Genomic DNA, 23,107 nt, shown 5'->3' with positions numbered 1-23,107 from the left:
GTCACTTATATATATATATTTTTTTACTATCTGGAGACAAAATACTCGGCCAGATGAATGTGCTACGTTTAGTATTTCAGATATTACTTTTATCAGTCTCCCACTGCCTTTGAGTCATTTCCTGTCTGTCCATGTTTAATATCCCCAATAGGGTTGCAGAGATATTTAATGCTACAAGGAATGCCTTGTCCAGTTCACCCTCTACTCTTGTACATATTTATGACAAATCCTCATGTAAACATTTCCAAGTTAGTTGTAAAGTCTCCCCTATGATCTGTCTGCTAGCATGAAAGCGTTGTAGTGCTGCTTTGCCCCCTGGTAAAGTTAAAGAGGGAGGCCAGGTTTAGTCTGGGTCAGATGTCTGTCAGATGGCTGGTGTGGTCTGTTGTCTGAGGGTCTCATTTTCACTGGACATGAGTCTCTGTTCACATGAATTCAGATGAACCACATTTTAGGTTTTTATGTCATACTGGTCTGTTTACATTGAAGACCCCGCCCAACACACACACACAACAATAACAACAACAAGGGTGTTAGTTTCTGTCATTTATCATGCCCTTACATTTGGCATTATTACCCCTGCACCTGTATTGTCTGCTTCTCACCCCACCTGTCTCTCCCACACTCTTCTCATGTTTCTCCACTGTCAAAGCAGGTCAGGCTACTCTGTGGTGTAGATGCTGTCAGTTTCACTTCGTGACTTAAATAAAAATCAATATCTAAGACTGTGTATAAAAGGAATTTCATCCTTTTAAAATGTATTAAATTTGATACTTTTTTTTTCTCCTCAAGTTAGTAAAGCCTAAAGCCCCAAGAGCAGGCTTACCTATCCCCGTTACCGTGGTTTCAAGTTATTAAGGAAATTAATAGAAAGCACTGCGTCGCATAACTTGAGCTGAGATTCAGACCCTGCAATAGCAGTGACCACAAAAGTATTCTCATGTGTATTTGCCGCTCTGAGGTGACACAAGATCTGCTGAGCTGACACATGAGTTTTATTTTTATCCTACTGTCATGGGTTTGTGTCATACAGTGTACAAAAACGGCAACGCCTAAATGCTCGCCCGCTGTTAAAGCTTTCAGATATTATCTTCTCAGTGTGAGTTTCATGAAGGCGCTCTTGTGTTGCCCGCTGCCTACTCTCCACTGGGTTATATTAATCAATAATAAGCTTTTGTAATATGTCGGGGCTTGTGGTGAAAGGCTATGATTTAGGATGTGAAATGCATGTTTTCCATGACTCATTTGGTCTGTAGGTCATTGTTGACGAAGTCTGTTTTCTGGTGTTGTTGAATTGCATTTTCTCACAGATGCAGTTGAATGCTGCAGCTAAAGGTTATTTATGAATAAGGAAGAGTTTTAACTCATTCATTAATCTGACTTTTCTTTTTTTCCTCCCCCCCAGTCCTCTATTTCATGTCGGTTTTGTCAGAACTAGAAATAAAAGGGGAGGAAAAATAATACAGTTAAATGATTGTCCAATTCATATTCTCATATTCTCTCTACTTTTCAAAGTATTAATATACAACCTTTGGTGTCGCGCCCGGAAGTCTTGGTTATACTGTTGCCAAGTGCTAGATCATGTGCACAATAATGGTAATTTATTCATGTGTATAAATCTGTTTCACTTTATTTTAAGTAACGAGGTCTCTGTTTTGACACTGTTGTTTCTCTTGGAGGACTTGACTCTTGAATGTCTCCTTTGACGATATAGCACTGAAAGATTGTCTGCTGGGACTTGAACTACAGTGCAGAGATTAATATATATTGACAAAGACGTGTGATAGATATCACCATTTTTCAATAATTTTCAGTTACTTGGCTACCTGAAGTCATGTGTGAAATGCCTTTTTATTTTAGGATTCATACTCATTTTGGAAAGTGTTTTTTTTTTTTTTTTTTTTTTTTTTTTTAATATCTAATCCAGATGAGATTGTACCTGTGTGCCAGTTTTCGTTGCTCAACCTCTGATCATGTAGCAGTAGTTTGTGGGCCAAGAAATAAATTTCATGTATTATAGGAAGAGAATGACGTTGTTATCAGTGAAGTTTGGAGAGCTTTTACGCTCTTTCCAAATGTGTTGACATTTCTGAAAACGGCACGGTTTTTGGAGCCTGTTTATAAAAGCGATTATGTCACTGAACCACTGCAAATTTTTGTGTCACCCATGATGGACCACAAAATACTGTTTATTTATTCTATTTCATGTCAGTTTTGTCAGCTCTCTGTACTTTGATACAATAATGCAGTCCTGGATGGCTAGTGGTGCGTTGGATTAGCCGGCAATGGCACACAGTAGTTGGGGAGGTTTAACCCAATGATCCCTGCTTAAACATGGGCTCGAAATCCACACAGCTGATATACAGCCATTCACTGGGACATTACGGCACTACCTTCTCACTGCCTCTTTAATACTAATGACACACAAGGAGTTGTATTTTTCATTTGTTTATAAAGTCTGCTTTCCTTAACAAAAAGGTTTGGTGCATCAATCACAACTTTCACAGGTATTAGATGAAGCGTTATTGAAATGCACAACTGCAAAAGGCTGCAAATGCATTTCTAACAACCCATGTATTACTCACTAAGAAAAAGGCAAACTGTCTACAAGTGGAGAATATTCAGTACGATATCAGAATAAGAAATGTTTGCTAGACAAAACCTATAAAGGAAATTGCACCTCTAGAAATAAACTGGATTATTTCATGCATTTCTTGGATGTATTTCTTGAACAGATGAGAAAGTTGAAGTTATGCTACACATTAACACTTAAATCTCATCCTAAATGCAAAGCATGATGGAGGAAGCATCATGCTTTGAGGAATTTGAGGATACTTCAGGGCCTTGTAATCAGCAACAGGACTAGTAATTAAACCGTAAAAGAGTTTGTTTTTTTTTTGTTTTTTTTTTGTTTTTTTTGTTTTTTTCCAAGTACACATTGGTTATAAAAGAAGAAAATGTTTGGACTCTTAAGCTTGAACATAACCCAGTTCACATGATGTGACATAAGCTGAAGAAACATGTTTAATCAAGATATCCCAGAAATGGTTTCAAAAGCAACAACAGGAAACATCTGATGATGGTGGTGGTGGTTGTTATTAGTGGGGGTTTTATGAGTCACTAAATTCAAGAGTTTACTTTTTTCCAGTGTGCTCACTGACTGATTACACAGTGGGTTCAAGAAGCATGAAATTTATATTTGTGTTCAGCCAAACTATTTCCATATTGCCACCTAAGTGAAGCCCACACTACATGTTGTGTTCCTGTTAGAAATCAATTCTGCAATCATGGTGAACCCAAACTGTTCATGATCATTTTTCTTCTAACTGTACCTGAGAAGTGGTCGGGATAAATATTTGCCTGTCATGTTTGGCAAGAGAGGAAGTAACATGTAATTATTAGCTTTGGCTTTGCAGAACTGTAAACTTTGGAGTCCTTCCTTTTCAAACCAGAACAGGACATACAGTTTGTATGTATTCATTGACTCATCAAGGAAGAATGTTTACTTTTTAAATAAGGCACACTGTATGCTAGTCCACCAGTGTCATGATAGCAGATAGCAATCATATAAAACATAGCTGAATTAATCAATAGAGCTTTTGTACAGTGTTGTATAAACTGTTGTCGGCAAAAGCCGGTTTTACAGTACGTCCATTATGACCACTCTATATAACAGGTCTGTACACCAATGGAGGTAAAGCACTGCAAGTCCATCAACGTTTTTGATGTAAAAGGACTTTGTAACTTTTTAAATACTCGAATATGTATGGCAGTTATATATGCACTGATTAGTCTTTTGTTTTTTGCCATTTCTTTGTGCACAAATATTTAGGTGGTTTCACCCCAACATTACCGGAATCGAGGCAGAGCAGCTCCTGTTGACCCGGGGAGTCCACGGCAGTTTTCTGGCCCGGCCGAGCAAGAGCAACCCGGGGGATTTTACCCTCTCTGTCAGGTAAACGCATCTGTGTTCCCCACTTAACCTCAGTGTTCTCAACAGTACCAAGTTAAATCCTCAAATGCATGGGTCTCCTGTCATATGGACAAGCTACTTGGTTGATTAGAGAGGCAAGTGATTATCTATGGAAAACACTGATTATGGTGTTTGACAGGGACTAGTGAGGAAATGCACAGTGATTTAAAGGCAATCTAGCCATGTCTAAAAATAACTAAGCCTGAGTGACCACATGATCAAAAATTACACAAACCTCAGGAGTGCAAAGGTAAGGTGCTCAGTTCAGCGAGAATTGGTCTGGTCAGTTTTCAGCCTGAGAATAAGACATAACACTGCACTGGTCTGAAAAATGTAGGACGTTAAATTCTCAGGAGAGATGAGGCGTTTCTGAGAAGAGTCTCAGAAACTGGTGTCTCAGCAAGTGACTCCACATTTCGCCTGTGGGTAGAGAAATTGTATCAAACGGGAGTTGTTTTGCACAAATGTTTCTAGGAACATGTTGGATAACACTTTCCATGGTGTGATTTTTGTCAATTTTGACACTACACAACCAGAAAATCTTAATTTTGGACAGCAGGCTTAAACTAAAGTGAGTTAGACAAGCACAGAAAAGTGTTCACTCAAACTTGTCACTCACGCCTTATTTCTCTTAATCTCTTTAAGAACCACTGTGTGTAGTGTAGTGTGTGTGGTGTGGAGTTTCTGGTAAATAGACTGTGCACTACATGCTGTGGTGATTACGGAGAGCAGGAAACAAACTGAGACAGAAGAAGAGAGAGTTTGAAGAGTGGCTCTTCCTTGGCAACGGAAGCTTTTAAGAGATGGATCAGTCGGCCAAGCTCTTGGAAGAAAGCCCAGACGCATTTGTTACTGTGACTATAGCTGGCATAGTGACATTAGGCAAGGGAGAGTGTGTGAGTGAGTAAGAGGGAGAATGAAATGTAGAAAAACAGATGAAAGGGAAACGGGGTAGTTAGACAGGCAGTGGCTTTTAAAAGATGTTAAAGAGTGAGGGGCCTATTAAGGTTTTGACCTTCGCTGCCTGTGGTTTGTGTTTGCGGTGAGGTTGTAGTAAATGTCACACACAGGAAGGTCGGTGGAGTAAGTTGTAGCCGCAGCTTGTGATCTTGACAGACTTAAACACAGATGTATGCACAAAGAGGTCAAGTGGCCAAGCTGCAGAGCCTCACCACCTGCTACGGAAGGTAGGTCACTTTGAACTAAGGGCAAGGAAGAGTCTGTGTAACTTCACAATAAAAACACTTGACAATTTAAAAAAAAAAAAAAAAAAAAAAAAAAAAAAAAAAAGCTTCTTTTACAAATGAAAACCCTAAAAAGTGAGTGATTCAAACTTAAATTTTTGCTTGGGCTAGTTTGCCACCTACTGATCTCACTATACTATATGTTGAATGCAATACACAAAACAAAGTATGAATTGAGTGAATTGTTTTACTTGAAGTTCGTCCAAAACATAAAAACATTTTTAAATAATCCAGAAAATATTAGAAATGGGAATAAAGGTTTATTTTTTGTGTTTATTACAAAAATATGACTGCGCAAGCTTGTACTAATTTTTAGATGAATCGCACAAAAAAAAAAAAAAGAGGGAGAACCAAATGTAGCTGCCTGGAAAGGCCATAATGACTCATGTCTGATTATCTTAATAGTCAGTCTTGGCATCTATAACTATATGAATATTGAGGTCCATCCCTTCCTCCCTGCTTATCTTTCCCTCCGAACATCATCTCCTCGTTTCTCCCCTTTCTCCCATCTACTCTGCTCCACGAGGTGAACATGAGAAGGAGGGGGTCGGACATAGCCGCTTCTCTGAAGTCTAAAACGCTAATAAGAGCTCTTTGAGTGTTTTGAAAATGTAATCAGCTCAGAGTTTCAGAAAATTCAAAGATGGGGAAAGTTTGCGATGGAAAAAGTTTGGCCTTAATTTATATACGAGGCAAACTTTATAAGGAGAAAAGTCTGGTCAAGTTTTCTCCATCATTTTTCATGCTCTTTATAGCCTCTAAAGAACTCAAGGAGAAATTTTAAGGGCAATCTTAAGAGAGAATTTTTGCAGGGCAGATTACCACAGAGAGCGACTGGATTTTCTTCAAGCCTCTGTGTTATGTAATTCTAGCCTGGGTTTACTCAGATGTGTTTCCACTGCATCCATGCTATTTATAGTCAAGTTCAAGTAGCATTTCACCATTTATTGTTGTGGATACCAATCTGTGAATTTTAACTGCATTTGCAGAAGAAAAATATTCACACTATATTTAGTCAGCATGGGGAAAATGATCTTTTCAGCATGTCTCTGTATGAATGTTCTTTCTCACTTCATGAGATTGCCTGGTTTAACACCCTCAGTTAATAGTGGAGACTTAAAAGTTTGAAAAAGACATGCAGGTCAGCACAGAGAGTGACGCTACAGCCGAGACTGCTGTCGGAGCCGTTTTTAGCATTTCCATATACAATACCACAAGGATGCAGTCTACTCGTGAATTATTGATGCTTACTTCCTCAGCTCGTGTTTAGACTTCACCTTCCTAATTGCAGTGGAAGTACAGGTATTGTTTAGTCCCGCGACAGCTGTTATGAACTGCCAGTAGTAGAAATGATTGTTGTCCATATGCTCAAATATTAGCAGTTGTCTTTGAGCTTGGATATCTTTTCCTGCTCATGAAAATGTAGGCTAACAGGAAGGTTTCTCAGTTGTTAGAAGTCACTCTGCTATGGTGGGTTTTGTTTTGTTTTTCTCTGTTGGGACAGTCTCGAGATGTAGAAGATGCTTAAATACTGAAATTTTTTTGGGACATATTTGTTTTTGTCTTTTTAGAAGTCAGGTTAATAGGGTGTAGTTGTATTGAAAAATGCATAAAGGGGAACTGAAGTAGAGGCCAAAACTGTATCAACTTCAGGTTGATAAGTGTACTTTAAAAGAGATTTCTCAGAGGTGTCAGGATCTATTAGTGCAAAAATATTGCTTGGAATAGCTTTAGGGCAAACAAGCAATAATTTATGTCCTAGGCTTTGCAGATGGATAAGTATGTGGTTTTTAAGTAGTCCATTTCTCAGTTGTCTGTGTTTTGAGGACTTCATCTTGTCAGTGTATTAGTTTAGAAAAACTGATTTATATATTATTTTTATTTAAAAAAACAACCCTTCACTTTTATGCAGTGGTGTGGCAAGAATATGGAGACTAATACTGCACATAGATGGGATCTGGTTGCAGCTCTGGTTGTTAATAAGCTGCAGTTTAACAATGTGGTGATCAGATGTAGAGGAAGTGCAAATCATGTGTCTTTGTGCTTTCACTTGGTTCCCTCCATGTAAACCGGCGCATAGCATAATCAAGGGCACTGTCATGTTGCATGCTCTGTTTTTTCAGCAAAAGGGCATTTTGGTGCAGCTTAAATGCAATTTTAATCAAGCTTTAAATCAAACTTACTAAATTTTACTGTGACTCACTATGTGTATATATGCTGAGTCAGTGCAGTTAAAGATTGTAAAGGTTATGTATTTTGTCATCTGACTAAAAGCTAAATATTCTGTATTTTTGTGATAATTTGGTAAATTGGTCAGTAATGTTTGCTGCTCTGGAGCTTGGATCATGCATAGCGTTGTGTTTTTGTTGTTGTTACAAATGTTTTTAATCCTTCTTTCCTAGTTTAGTTTGCACTCTGAGCTTAAACAAAACAAACAAACAAAATGAGTTGTGTTACTGCCCATTTTATATTCGGTGTTAGGTTATTAGGTTAGTGGAAAAAAAAAAATGCAGCAAAAATCACTCTCATTGAAATTGAGGTGCATTAGTGTACTCCCATGTATGCTATCCCCTCTTTGCATTTTTACATTGCTCTCCTCGCCCTCCGTCCGAGACACGAGAAAGCAGGAGTAGAGCATTTAACACGATGAGAAATCAATGCTTCTGATCTGTTCTTTTTAACTGACGTTGCTTTGAATCATGTGACATGGCTACTTCAACCTTCCATTGTTTTGTTGCAACTTGCTGCTGGATTTCATGATCTGTCACATAAGCTTAACAGTGTTGATGATGCAGCACACTGTGAGACTCTGCTGGCATTGAATCTTTTACCATTTTTACCATAACGCTGAAACATACAGGCATTAAAATCGCAGCGGATCATTTTAAATGACTAATACAGCCTTTACTGAGCAATCCTTTTCTATTTAGAGTCCATCTGTCACACCTCTTGTATACATCACAGGTGATGTATCAAACGGATTGTTCAGTAAGGTGCATTTCCAGGTCACAGGTAGGACATGTTGTTATTTATATATAATTCATATATAAACAGCCTTTAAATATGTTCAGTCAGCATCAACATGTAGCATGTTCTGTAATACAGCTGTCCAGTGGCACAGTGCACACTAACACTGATTTAGCATTTAAATTGGATAATAAACATTTAGTTGATTTAATTCTCCTTGACTTTTCATTTTGATTTTCCTGCATGCTTGTTTTTGTTTTTAATTATTTTTAAAATAAATAATCATTTAATTTATTTACATGTAAATGAACCTGATAAAATGAAGATTAAATACAGTTTGCAGTTGTTGGAGTGGATTGCATGTGTTCAGCAGCAGTAGGAGACTGTGTTTAGAGTAGCTGTGCATGGTGCGTTGAGGATATGGGCACCAGCTTGCTAGCTTTGCACATAACTGCTGTCTTCTTCTGCTGGATCGTTAACCATCCGATGTGTTTTGGAAGTTTTAATCAAATTTCTTTATTTCTTATTTGTTCTTCTGCATCAGGATGCGACCTGACATAATTTGCACATTTGCTGATGTACCTAATAATTCATGCTGTATTTGTCAGGGGCTCAGAGTTACTACTTAATGGCAATAAATGTTATGGTTGTGAATGCCAGCAACTGTAATTATGCATGTACTCCTGTCAGAATGGTGACAGTGTTGGTTAATGTGTACTGGAACAGACTGGAGTGATCCAGAAACAAACAAAACAAATTCTGTCCTGATCACTGAAATGACCAAAGCATTTATGACCTATATGGATTTCTTAAACAATGTCAGATTTTGAGAGAAGAGAATGAAAATGTGTTAGGATGTGTTTGCCTCATTCCACAGTTAATAGTGTTAAACTCTTAGAGAACAGGAGGCTTTGGCCGGAGAGTTGAGGAGGGGCCTGTAACGCAGCTATAGACCTGTGGCATCCTGCCAACAGCCACTAATAGAGCCATGAAGCAATTACCAGGACACACTGAGAGAGGGGAGTGGAGGGAAGGATAGATTATGGGACAGATAAATACAAGAATGGAGGATAGGATTAATGATATGCTGAGTGGGAGGATGGAAAGAAAGAAAAAAGGAATGTAAAATTCATTAGGACAACAAAAAAGTGATGGAGGGAAATGGGCTTTGTGCTATTTGATATGACCATTAACTGATAATCATTTTGAAAGAGAGAGGAGACTGTTGCATCTCGACCTGCAGATTAGATAGATGGTCTGTACTGCCTGACTAACTCCCCTGTGGTCCCTAAATCTGGTGGGGGGGGGGGGGCGGGCGTGCGTGTGTGCGTGCGTACGTACGTGCATGTGTGTGTTGTCCTACTTAATATGTTTACAAAATGTTTTGTTTCTCTCTTGGGAAAAACTGTTGGACTGAATCACTGCTATGTAAATCTGCTTTACCATTTGCCATCTACAAAGTACATTTATCAGCTGAGGTTTTGTTTTTTGGGTTTTTTTTTTTATTTTATTTTTTTATTTCTTCTTCACTTGCTTTCAGGAAGATGTATTATAGATCAGTACAGCATATGTGTCTGTGTGAGTCAGTGTGCATTCACATTCATATGCACCTATTCAAACCAGCCAGAGGACTTTGAATATGCAAAGTGGTACCAAATGTTTTGTGGCTTATCAGTCTTTAAACTTGCCAGCTGCATGCATTTCGTTCCTGCATTCACAGTACAGCCTTCCTCCAAATGGATATGAAAACTACAGAGGATTTAACAAAAAAAAAAGATCATCCTTGCTGAGAAGATTTGTCTTATCGAAGTCAAAGTCAAAAATGTTTGATTTGAGATTAAATGCATCAGTTATTTGCAGCTTTGTGGTGTTCCTAGTCTTAATTATCTTGACATAGCTTATCAAAACTGCTTATTGAATTGTATATTTGTCATTTAAAAGTTTTATTATATAAAACAATGTGTTTAAGTTTGGAAAAGCCCCAGTTTGGCAAGTGATACAATTGGTAGATTAGTGCAGGAAAATAAAGGAGACAGGTGAAATGATTGCACTCTTTAGATCTTAAAATAGGAACGGCTTATTTGATAAGCTGGACGATTTATAATTTATATGCATTAATGCTTGGGAGTGTGGGTTTCTTTTTTTTTTTTTTTTCTTTCTTTCTTCCCTCCTCCTCCGACTGTCCTTTTCCCGATGAGCATATACTCTGTATTTGTGTAGGTGGCTGTTTATGTGTTTGGTGCCTACATGTCTGCAGGGGAACCAGTGAAAAGGGAAAATTCCACAGAGAAAAAAATACTACTTTGGAGTGAGTCTACTGCTGTTTACATTCATGATAAATAAATGATAATTGACTGAATTTCCTCTCTCTCTCTTTTTTTTTTTTTCTCCCCTCAGGCGTAAGGATGAGGTGACCCACATTAAGATCCAGAACACTGGTGACTACTATGACCTGTATGGAGGCGAGAAGTTCGCCACACTGGCCGAGCTGGTGCAGTATTACACTGAACAACAGGACCTCCTGCGCGAGAGGAATGGTGACGTCATTGAGCTTAAATATCCGCTCAACTGCAAGGACCCCACATCTGAGAGGTGCCAGTGCCAAAAAAGAATGAAATAGCCCTTTATTGTCATTGTACATGTACAACGCCCACACATGCAGATAAATAATATTTGTACAGAGCTAACACTGTGAGAGAAGAGAGAGAAACGTCTGAGGTCAGCCTGATTACTTTTATTAAGACTTATAACTATGAAAGTTTATTCCTGGCCACAAACGGTTAACTCTTACTGTTATTGCTTCAGGGTGTTACACTACTGCATCTCATCCTGTCAGGAGAAGCAGTTAAACCACCTGAGAACCACCAGTGCAGTGTAGAGGTCTATGTCAGTCTGTAGGGGGGGAAAAACACTGTGGGCAAAACAATCTTTTAGAGTCAGGAGCATTGTTTTATTATTTGTTAAGTATTATGTTTTTGAGATCTACTTTTCAGTGTAAAATTTACAAGTTGGATAAGGAAGCTAGCAGTGTGGTACAGTGAATGAGTACCACACTGTGAATGAGTAGAAATAAAACGATTTAACATCTTATCAAGCTAAATATTTAAAGATTAGTATATTGTAAATATATGAAATGTAGTCATAACTAAATTCAGATATCATGGCTTCAAAACAACCCTTTTCATTCATTGCTACAAGGATGTGTTTTTCATTAATTGCTAATATATGTGGCAATAAATTATTTCAAAGCAAAAACGGTCTCAAATGGGGTACTAAATATATTTTTTAAAACAAACAAAAAACAACATGGCAAATATCAGGTGACATTAAGTGACTCGGTATAATGATGTCAATTATAATTTGGGCTCAAATCGGCCATTAACTCATTATGTACACAAAAGTGTACAAACATGTTTACACATGCAATACGTCGAGCTAATGCACTACTGTGCACACACCCCAACATTATGCAATTGCACTTCACGGTCACATGTTTAAATGTTACAAATCTTTGAACAAACTAAGTGGGCGGTTTTTTTTGGGCTGTTTGTTTGTGTTTTTTTTTTTTTTTTTTTTTTTTTTTTTTTTTTTGTTGATACTCACCAGATATACACATCCTTCAGAGCGTGTACACAGGTTGGATGCAGCTTTGCACTTCGTCACACCTACGCACCTCCTTTGAAACAGGAGACCTCTGCATCTGTTGTATTAATGCTAGGAATCCATGCATGCACTCACACACTTACGGGAAGCTTTTTAGAAAGCTAGGTGGTCATATTTCTGTAATAATTTGCACAAAAATGATAATCTAATACAGTTTTGTGCTGAGCGGGGCTATTTACTCTCCTTTTTCAGCACATCTGCACATTGCAATATGTATATCTAGTTTCTTTTTTAGGTTTAAGAACGACTTGTGATGTATGGTTTTGGTTTATGTGGTTTTTTTCCATTCTACATGCATCTCTTGTCAGAGCTTCCTGCGTGTTCTCGCTCACCACACAGGAAAAAAAAAATGCAGACATGCAAGTTTTTCATCTTAACATCAGTAAATGAGTGAGGCGGCAGTAATATAAGAGACACTCTCACTCCTGAGTAGGAGTCTACGCTCACTATACATGTATAGACAGGCATTATGTTAAAGCCTCAAAGGTACAATATGGAACTTTTCCTTTGAAACAGGAAGCGTATTACTAGTCCTCCCACTCAGTTGGTCAAGTTTTTTTTTTTTTTTTGTTGTTTTTTCTTTCCTTGACTTGTTCTGCCTTAAAACAACATTCATCCAAAGACTGCTTTACCGTCTCTATACTAATTGGAGAAAATGATGGTAAACAAAGCCTGACGAATGTTTCAAACCCCCCAAAACTCAAAAATATTAATATGCATTGTGTTCTTGAAAAGGTCTTAACATCCTCAGCTTTGTATTTATTGTGTGATGTCCACACAATTAATTTCAGATATTCACCCAAAATATCCAAAATGGGCAGAATTTAGGCGCAGTAGTTTAAAATAAAGATAAATTAATAATATTAATAGCAAAAGGAGAGTAATTAGTTTTGTTTGAATTAAATGAAAACATGTGAATGGTAGTTATAAATGCAGTAATGTTGGTCTAGTACCATGAAAACCTGGCAGTCAAACACATGGTCAGGATTTCTGGTTCTCGGGGTGTTCTAGGGTTTACTTTTGAGAAAACCTCATATTTCACATAACGCCATCTTTTAAGTTTTCAGTCTGCCACTGATCATTGTTTCCAGACTCATCAAGTTCTCCCACTCTTCTCCAGGTGGTACCACGGGCACCTCTCAGGTCGAGACGCAGAAAAACTGCTCACGGAAAAAGGCAAAGCCGGCAGCTTTCTGGTACGGGAGAGCCAGAGTAAACCGGGAGACTTTGTCCTCTCTGTTCTCACTAATGAGGAGAAACATGACAATGTGGACCGCAAGACCAAGGTCACCCATGTGATGATACACTACCAGGTCAGATATTTAATTCCAGGCCTGCTAAGATGTACTGAATCTTGTAAGGAGGATGTTGCGTAATGTTTATGTGGCTTCAGATTGGTGGCTTACAATGCCTACTCATCCTAGTTCAACCTGGGCAGTTTGTATTTTTAAGTAGGTCATGATTTATTTATTTTTTCAAAGAACTCCTCGGGCCAGCTGTGAAGGTGTTGAATTATCGACTTTTGTCTTCAGCAGGACGGCAAGTACGACGTGGGTGGTGGTGAGAGGTTTGACACCCTGGCTGACCTGGTGGAGCACTATAAAAAGAACCCCATGGTGGAAAAAAGTGGCATTGTAGTACACCTCAAACAGGTATGGGAGTATTTTAACAAATGAAAGCATCCAGGCTTTAAAGGCATCAGTTGGGTTCAAATTTTAAGGTTGATGTGAAAATGTTTCTTGAGTCAAAATAGCTTTTTTTTTTTTTTTTTTTTTTTTTTTCTGGTCTGTTAACTGATCAAATCTTTAATCATCTTGTCCCAACATGGCAATGACAGCCTTTTAATGCCACGAGGATAAATGCTGCCAACATTGAAAACCGGGTACGAGAGCTCAACAAAGTAGCAGATAACTCTGAGAAACCCAAACAAGGATTCTGGGAAGAATTTGAGGTCTGTACCATTTAAACTTTCACTACCAGAGTCACTCATTCAATTTATATCCTCTATCCTAGCCTTATTAAATCAATTTAATAACCTGATGAGCTGAGTCATATGGGCTTGACGTAACTGGGGAAACTGATTCATGTTACCGTATTGAGTGCCATCTGTAGCCTGTGAGTCCAGCTTTTAACCACTGCAGTATGTTTTAAGAAAGAAGCCTCATTTTTTTTTATTCATATTTCATATATGTGACACATTACACATACTATAAAATACATATAAAATGGTACCCATTTGGCTGCTTATTCCTGAGTATATGTAGATTTTCATCTGTCATTTATTTGTGCAGACTTACAGCTGTGGGTCTTATTTTTCCTTAGTTATTCGTTTCTTTGTCTGTCATGGGAAGTCTAAATGTATTTCAGCTGTCTTAACCTTTGAGTAATGAAATTGGCTGAAGCTTAGCTTATCTTGTGGCATGCATTCATGTTCTTGTTATGTCATTTTCATGCAACTGACAATTCATTAATGTGAACCATTTCTATTACGTCGGGGTGCAGTAGCTAGTTATCTCATATTTATTAGCCCAGTGCTCGTGCAGGTTTGTCTCGTTATTGGTCAACTGCTTGTGGTGAGACTCGGCTTCCCAGTGAATTAAATAGGTTTTTGGTGTGTAGGTTATTTGGATCAGGAAATTAGGAAAACAATGCAAGAATAATAACTAGTCTAACTGGATTTGTATTTATGGCACACCTGATTTTAATTATCATTGCAAAGGAAATAAAGATTGATATAGTTGCTTGACATATCTACTCTTCAAAAGCAGAGCCGGCATCTAAAATGAATTTTAACAGGAAGTATAAATAAAGAACTGTGCTGTTAATAATAACTCGTATGGTGAAATGCTTCCTCTTCATTGTGCAATGTGAATGCTGCCGTTTTCCTATTGTTCCACTCCAGAGTGACCCCTGCTGTAGTAAAAGCCCATTACACTGTTAACTTTAATCTAGAGTAGCTCATATATAATTGTCTTCCTTGTAAATTTCAGTTCCATTATTGTGGATTTCCTTTTGTTCGAAACTTCCCCCAACTCTGTGTTTCTCTTTCTTTTGCTGTCAATCTTCAGGTACTTCAGCAGCAGGAGTGTAAACTGCTGTATCCCCGGAAAGAAGGCCAAAAGCCAGAAAACAAGAGTAAAAACAGATACAAGAATATCCTCCCCTGTGAGTCACACAGCAGCCTGCCATTTCCTGCCTCTCCAACTTCCTGTGGAAAGTGACACAAATAGACAACGTAGAGGCCTAAGCAGAGCATGCAGAGTTTTGCTTTGATGGCTCACAGCCTTTACGTTATGTTTGGGGAGGGGACAAAATCTAGTGTGGTCTCACAAAGCTGCAGACTTTTTCTTGTGTACTAATAGTTTTTACTTTGTGTTTTCAGTCGACACGACACGTGTTGAAATCAGGGAAATGGATCCTGATGTTCCTGGTTCAGACTACATCAATGCCAACTATATCAGAGTGAGTGTGTTCAGCATTAGATAAGATGGTGTATCAACAAACGCGTTATAAAAAATATAGTAGTAATAATAATGAGTATTCCTGGGATTTGGAGAACATTTATCTGGTCGCATGCTAGGCTCTCGTCTTCATGTGATCATAGCTGCATAATTATCATTCATGCTCACACCCATAGAGTATGCATGAAGATGGACGTTTTGTGGAGGAGGGTAAAGTCTTCATCGCCACCCAAGGGTGTCTACAAAACACGGTCGTTGACTTCTGGAAGATGGTGTATCAGGAGAATTCACATGTAATTGTCATGACCACAAAGGAGATGGAACGAGGACGGGTGAGCAGTTTGCAGCAAGCGTCCCCCAAATATGCAGCTTTATATTTTAGCAGAGGGTCTGTGGGGCAGTGAAACTCTAGTTCCATGTACTAAATACCTAAAGGAAAGCTAATGGACGTAATGGAAATGTCTTATTTTTCCTGATATAATTTTTCTTTTTCTGTTATCTTTCTTTATCCTGTTTCAGTGGATGGAAGAGAAAAACCATCAACATAAAAACATATTTCTGATTTAATTTAAAATGCTCACATTTTATGCATTGCCCTATATGAAATAATGGTGGTTTGCTCTCACTCATTTTTGTTTAGCTTTTTCAGATGTAAAGCATTATTAGATGGCTGTAGATTCTAAGATTGGTGTGCGGTCATGTAGTAGCAATGATGGCGTGGCTTAAGTTTGGGGGGGAGGGGAGAAAGATGGCTGATATGACATGTAAGCTGATTGAAAAGCTGCTCGAGATGAGCGGGTTCTTTCGATGGTCTAATACTCGTCAGTCAGAGCAGTATTTTTCATTAGAGAGGGTACATCAAACAGTGTTGGAAGGTCATGCTTCAGGAATTTTTAGTATCAAAAGCTTCATTCCCAGCATTGTAGTGCATTTTTTTTTTTTTAATGCACACTTTGTGTCTTTTCAGTATCAGTTTGACTGATAAAAGACGTTAATGCAGCAGGCTCTTGGGCATTCTTTCATGCTTTAAAATATTCATAGAGCTACACACACAGACACGACTTGCTCTTCTATTTTTGTGTACTTTACACATCAAGTACATCATGTAAATAGATGCTACATGCACCATTATAAACCCTCTCATACGTCAGACGTATTTAAAACCAAAAAAATAAAAATAATTACAGCAAGATTTGTGCTTATGTTTAAAACTTTCTGCAGATTTTAAACCATAGATATCTAAGCTTTGAGTTGAATATTAAGAACTACATCCATGTTACCCTTTGCTGCCAACCAATCACCTTTTAGGCTGGATGGAAAACTAAATCCTGTGTTTTTGCTCTGATTTAGAACAAATGTTTCCGTTACTGGCCAGACCTTCATGCCACTAAGGAGTTTGGAAAAGTGCTGGTGAGGAATGTGGACGAGCGGCCAGCACAAGACCATATCCTGAGGAAGCTGGAGGTGACACGTCTGGACCGGGTAGGGAACGCTCTATTCCCAGTCTGAGCCGACCCACTGACCTGAGGACAAATTCTCTCACACCACACATGCACATGGTTGTGTTTGTACACTATAAGCTTGCACTTGTGGATTCACGGATCCACAATCCAGTGCTCAGTTTTCTTGTGCTAAATGCAGAAATAAAACATCTTTAATGCTGCGTTTGGCGCGTGTATACAATAATAAGCAAAAAGTTCAGAGTGCCTGCTTTTCTTTTTTTCTGTGTTTATTAATGAAAGCTTAGAGGCTGTTGCTTTGATCAGTGAGGAACACTGAACATTTCAGGGGTGATATTTGGACACACACAGTCTGGATGTAAGGTGGACTATAGCAACAGAGATGGAATATCCTCTGTGTTAACATTTATCACAGTTCTTATTTAAATAGGTAAAATTTTTATTTTGATTTGAGTTTTTTCTTTTCATTTCAGTCTAGTTCCAGTTAGTTTCCAGAGTAGGTCTGTATGTTTCAGTTCAGTTTTTATTCAGAAGAAACGTGATCAGAAGCAAGACGTAGGCTATTCAGATAAGGTGTGACAACACAAACAACACTTTGGTTTATTGAGAGTTATGTTTATTTGATTGTGAGTTTACATTAACACAGTCTCATCAGGCTGATTTGGAGAGGAAATGTCTTAGGTTTTAGGAATCCTTTGGTTTTCATTTTAGCTAGTTCGGTTTTTTTGTTTTGTTTTTTTAAATCGTTTTTTGGTAACTTCACCTCATAATATTTGTCACTTATAGAAGGAGCCTGTGAGGTACATCTGGCACTATCAGTACCTGAGCTGGCCAGACCACGGAGTGCCCAATGAGCCTGGAGGCGTCCTCTGGTTCCTAGAGGAGGTCAACCGCACCCAGAGCACCATTCCACACACTGGGCCAATTGTCGTCCACTGCAGGTATGACTGGGAAGAAAATGGACTATTTTATTATAGGATGCTCATGCAAATTCACTAATTTTGGGTTGGGATTATAAAAAAACAACAAGAAAGAGATGTGTTTCTCACACTGACAATAACAGTTATGTATGTGTATGCAGAAGAACATAAAGCAGTTTGTTAGAAGCATCTGCTTTTTTATGCAGGCAACCCATCAGCCAGTGATGTACTGAAAGATGAAAGTCTGTTGATATCAAAACGGTGCGACTGGCATCTCAGTGACTTATCTGTGATAGCACTGTCGGTACTGGGCAGCTGGTTCGACTACTTTTGAAAGTGCTGAACTCCTGGTGGTTTCTACAGTTTACTCAGAGTGGTTATAAAAATATTGATGACTGCTCCTTACAACTGGAAAATGTCCCAGAATCAGAAACCTTTAGTTCAGCATCAGGTTTAATTCCTTGTAACCAGGAACTGAAATCTGAGGCTAACAAAAAAAAAAAAACCCAGCTTGTTTGAATATCCATTTGGGGTTATGGTCAAAATTTGACATTAGTACCAAGAACCTGGGAACCCTACCTGCTGGTTATAGTCCGCACTTGGTATAGTGGCATATACACTTTTGGCCTCTTAATGTGAGTTGGTCATAGTTTAAATATAGTTTCATAGTTGAAACTAAAGCTGGCTGTTTGTGTTTACAGATTTATTTAGCGTTTCCTTTTACAAGTTTCGTTTTACTTTCGTAGTCACAAAGAGTTAGTCACAAAGCAAGTTCAAAGTGGTTTTGTGAACATGAGGAAGAACAGTGGACTTCAGCAGTCTGTCCAGCCACCAGATTAGCAGAATCCCTTTGAGATGAGCTAAAAGTGCAAATCTACACAATGTATGTCAATCAGGCTGGCCCCAGCTGAAAATGCTCCTGTGGTTGTAAAGGTTAATCGTAAGCACCTAAATTTCACCAACTGAATTTGTTTAATTTATTTATTTTTTTCCAGTTGGCCACTTGGGTGTGCTATGATTAAGGTTCATAATCTGGAGTTACGAACACCAGTTTGCTTAACAACTTGTCAGTTTTAAATTTCATTTTAATTCGGCCGATATAGTGTGACCATAATGTGGTCGGCCACAATGTATATTAAGTCCCAAGCTCGGTGTTCCTTCAGAAATGAAGGTTTAAACACACGCACTCTTAATCTCACTGAATATAACTAAATATAAAAAGTCACTTTGAGGGCCTAACTATTAAAAGTCTGTAGAGAACAGGCAGCTGTTTGATCTGTTTTTAATGGCTACATCAAACAAATATCAAAACAAGCAACACACACATTGTTGCAATAAATGCAATGTCTTGAAAAAAAAAATCCCAAATTAATTAAGTAACATTAAAAAAAAAAATTCAGACGTACAGTTTTGCGCACACACACCGTGTCTATTGCGTTTGCAGACATGTTGATACCAAATGTTTTAAACAGTTTTTTTTTTTTTTTTTAGTGTGGTATTCTTTCTTTTAACACACCCATCCAAACATGTACTGTAAACACAAGGACGACACTGACCTGACTCTTAAACGCAGCGGTCAGCTGGCTTCAGATAAATCCGCCTCTATAAACAGATGTGCTTATGCACAGTCTGTAAGCAAGGACCAAGATGTCTGATAGCAGAAGCCTTCTGGTTGTCTCAGTACTGTTGACCAGTCAAGTTTGAGCAGGGTTTGGTTTCATGCAGCTCAACAGTCCATATTCTGGTTTTGCAGTCAATTTAGCAGTTTGTCAGCACATTTTAAGCTTATCTGCATTTGTAAACAGTGGGCCTGATTTCTGCTGACTACTTTGAAAGCACCACAATTTTCCGTTGCCTTCACGGTCTACATCAGCAGACATTAATGGTGGGATTGTTGATGAAAATTGTTTTGTTTTGTTTTTTTGTTTGTTTTTTCCTAAAGCAATAACTGGAAATAAAAACAAGTGAAACCTCAGCTTATACTTGTGCGCTCAAATATTCTCATATCTGTTTTTCACCTGGTTTCTGGTGCTTTTCTTCAAGTATTGTAGCTACACATGGTTTTAACCTTAAACTCTCTTCTCGTTAAAGTGCAGGCATCGGCAGAACTGGCACAATTATCGTCATTGACATCCTTATCGACATTATTAACCGCCAAGGTATGAGGCTCAGTTATGAAACTTTCTGGATTGTAAATCCTTTACTTTTAAAAAAAAATATATATATCTTTGTACTCCAGTTCTGCTAACGTTTAGATCTGCTTGTTCTAGGTCTCGACTGCGACATTGACGTCCCGAAGACCATCCAGAGGGTACGGCAGCAGAGATCGGGCATGGTGCAAACAGAGGCTCAGTATAAGTTCATCTACATGGCTGTGCAGCAGTACATAGACACAGTGCAGAAGAGACTGGAGGAGGAGCAGGTAATTGGCTATATTAGTGTTTTTTACTGCATTAAAACATTCGATTTTTGACGGTGCAATGAAACCGTATAAAGTCCGTCAGTTACGTTTTAAACGCTAGAGCTGAGAGGCAAATCATCAGCATGTCAGCTGGTTAGGCGTGTTTACCACTTGCTCTTTCACTGCTGAATGTGGTTACAGTTTGAGATTGAGTAATTTCAGTAGATGACAGATTAATTTATTTTTTTGTCACTTTTCAGAGGAATAAGATGACAGAGAGGGAATATTCCAATATCAAATATCCCCAGATGACCAACTCGAGGTCCAAGCACAACATGACCTCCTCACGCTCTTCTTCTGTGTAAGTCCAACAGGCATACACGTGTTTTTTTTTTTTTTTGTTTTTTTTTAAAAACTCATCATAGGACTTAAGCAGGGTTTGGCAGTGGGTTCATTTTCACAGTGAATATTTTCTCTTTTAGGCTGACAAACGACGATTCATCAAGCGTATACGAGAACATAAACTTCAAAAGCCCTCAGACATCTTTCAGCAGTAATACCAGGAGGTAAAATCGGCGCCGTGGACCTCCTCTTCTGTCTGCCTCTCTGTAAGTGTCAATTTTTATTTCCACGTTTCTCAAAGATCCATCCTTTAAGCTAGGAAAAAAAAGCCCAACAACTTGTTTCATTGTTTCCTTTTTCCTTCTGCCTTAGTCAGTTTAGAAAACTACCACAAGCATTGCTGGTTTCACGCGCTGGATTCCATTAACTGTAAATGTAGCTTTGGGTGGAAAAAACAAAACTGTAACTTAAGCCTGACGTGTCAGAAAATGTTTCCCTTAAAATCAAAACTCAAGGTGTTCTTCTGCTGATGGCGGAAAGTTCTGTTTCTTCCAGTGTTGAATTAATTTTCCGTGTGTAAGCAGAAAGGTACTTTTCCTATATTTTTCAGTTTTAAATTATAGGTTAGCCAGGAGCAGCTGAGTTGGCTTTAAAGAATACCAGCGCTCCCTTTTTTTTTTTTTTTTTTTTTTTTTTTTTTTTTTTTTTTTGAGCAACAAAAGACTGAATTTAATTTCAAATTATAATCAACCTCAGTTCTCACACTGTCATTCTTTTCTGTCTTGGTGACTAATATAAGCACCAAGACAAGGAACCCAGCAGTGTTACAGGGAATGAATCATGGCTTTGATTCTGGGGTCACTGGCACAAAATGTATTCTGAATACAGCATTGATTACAGTTGAATGTATTTAAAATGCATTAATTTAATGTGGCGTGTTGTTTCTGGAGGATTTCTCAGATATTTTTAAAAATGCATAACATAAAAGACTAACTGCCAGTCTGCTCAGCCTCTCTCCGTCTTTCTTGGCTCAAACTTTGATACAAATATGGAAAAGATTAAATTTTCATGGGTAGTTTCAAATTTTTAGCTGTGCATCAGTGTTTATGAGCGTCTGGTTGGAGGCGTATATGATTGTATGTAGAAAGTATTAAGTAAACCTGCACCTATTGCTGCTTGATGTGCAGCACTCAACAGGGAATGTTGAAGAGCAGCATGATGGACCAATATATTCCTAAATATCAAAAAGTCCTGAGTGAAGTCATAAAAATCAAATTAATAATAAATGAGTAAATAAGATCCCTGCCAGAAAGACTGAGGACATGTTTGTATAACTTAAGTGATGCTTGAGAACAGCGTCATTATATTTATTTTATAATTTCGATCTGATTCGAGCATCAAGTCATGAAATGTAAAATCCAAACCGTATTTGGTCTACATGTCTGTGTTTCTTTCACTTTCTCAGCTCCTGAAAATCCCTTGGGAGGGTGGGGGGGGCTCCACACTCGGTACACTCCACATCGCTGGATCTTGGCGCGGACCGAAGGTGGCGAGCTGATGTGTCTGCTGCCACCGTCCTGCTGGACTTCTGTCTGTCTGGACTTCTGTGGAGTCCACAGCATAGTGCCCTTACTCAGGCCCCCCACTTCCACTTGCCCTTTTTCTTCCCTCCTGTGTTAATGCTTCTCCCTTTCTTAACCAGCACAAGTGCCTTGTCACAGGATGTGTCTGTAATCTAGCCAACCCAAACCCACTGTTACCCTGCAAGTCTACATGAAGGCAAAAACAGTTTTCTCTTAGGGTGACAGATATTAAATGTGGAGCCCGGCCTGGCCTCAAGTGAACAGAGCTGTGTGGGACTAAGGGAAGAGGTCAAAACTAAGCCGTTTGTCCGCGCGCTGCCCCGACTCACTCGGTTATCTCTTTCTCAGTCTTGGCTGCCTGTCGTCTAAATTGGATTCTAAGACTGTTTTTGCTGTGTCCTGTCTGTCCAGCTGTGGTGGTTATTAATGTGGCCGCTGAGTGATGGCAAGGGCAGTTGCATAACCTGCTTCATGACCCCAGTCACAAGAAGGGCAAGCAAGTCCCCTCCCTCCTTTGAATCTTTAATGAAGTTGTCTTTTTAAGTTGTGAAAGTGAATAAATTTTATTTAGATATGACTGATTATCAAAGTTTTGTATTGTGAAGGAGTTATATATAATCTAACTAGCTGCAAATGCAATCCACTGTTCTTTGACAATATTGGAGGTGATTTGTTTTCGCCGTCGGGACAAAACCCGTCTGCCCCGACTGTCTATGAACGTGAACATGACCTCCGGTTAAAGAACAGTCATTCATGAAAACTAGGGCTGTTCTGTCCATGAAGTCATTTTTTTTTCTTTTACTGATGTTGGTATAATGGTTATGTTTTGATGTTTATTTAAATATATATTTATAAAGATGCGCTGTGGTGTAAGAAATCATTCTTAGATATTTGAAGTCCATATTTGACAGAAAACTGGGTGGAAAGGATTCCTGAATGGACGGTCGGAGTCGTGCTCAGCCGACCGCCGTCTCGCAGCTTAGCTTGACTGGTCGTCCTTGTTAATCAGCGGGTCTGATGCTGTTCAACATCTGTCAGGGGGTAGATTGTCACAAGGAGACAAGGGAAAGGGGGGCGATTACAGTGAGGCAGA

At 38.6% G+C, this 23,107-nt stretch overlaps 1 protein-coding gene across 3 annotated transcripts in view; it reads left to right on the top strand.

Annotated features, from left to right (window-relative positions):
* ptpn11b (protein tyrosine phosphatase non-receptor type 11b) overlaps positions 1-22,894 on the top strand; it is a 33,388-nt gene extending 10,494 nt beyond the window's left edge. For 2 of the 3 annotated variants that reach the window (XM_063463193.1, XM_063463195.1), the window contains exons 2-16: positions 3,833-3,955; positions 10,582-10,776; positions 12,968-13,160; positions 13,380-13,499; positions 13,685-13,798; positions 14,916-15,012; positions 15,230-15,309; positions 15,485-15,640; positions 16,659-16,790; positions 17,555-17,709; positions 19,780-19,847; positions 19,959-20,110; positions 20,350-20,450; positions 20,572-20,697; positions 21,897-22,894. In XM_063463193.1, coding sequence (XP_063319263.1) covers positions 3,833-3,955; positions 10,582-10,776; positions 12,968-13,160; positions 13,380-13,499; positions 13,685-13,798; positions 14,916-15,012; positions 15,230-15,309; positions 15,485-15,640; positions 16,659-16,790; positions 17,555-17,709; positions 19,780-19,847; positions 19,959-20,110; positions 20,350-20,450; positions 20,572-20,659 — 1,774 coding nt within the window. In that variant the 3' untranslated portion in view covers positions 20,660-20,697; positions 21,897-22,894. The remainder of the gene's footprint in view (positions 1-3,832; positions 3,956-10,581; positions 10,777-12,967; positions 13,161-13,379; positions 13,500-13,684; positions 13,799-14,915; positions 15,013-15,229; positions 15,310-15,484; positions 15,641-16,658; positions 16,791-17,554; positions 17,710-19,779; positions 19,848-19,958; positions 20,111-20,349; positions 20,451-20,571; positions 20,698-21,896) is intronic. The other variant, XM_063463194.1, reaches the window with a different exon arrangement.
* Positions 22,895-23,107: the final 213 nt, after the last annotated feature.

This window comes from Pelmatolapia mariae, linkage group LG20 (assembly GCF_036321145.2).
Source record: "Pelmatolapia mariae isolate MD_Pm_ZW linkage group LG20, Pm_UMD_F_2, whole genome shotgun sequence".
NCBI lineage: Eukaryota > Metazoa > Chordata > Actinopteri > Cichliformes > Cichlidae > Pelmatolapia > Pelmatolapia mariae.
The sequence above is the reverse complement of the archived record's forward strand: the minus strand, read 5'-3'. Positions and strand labels throughout refer to the sequence as shown.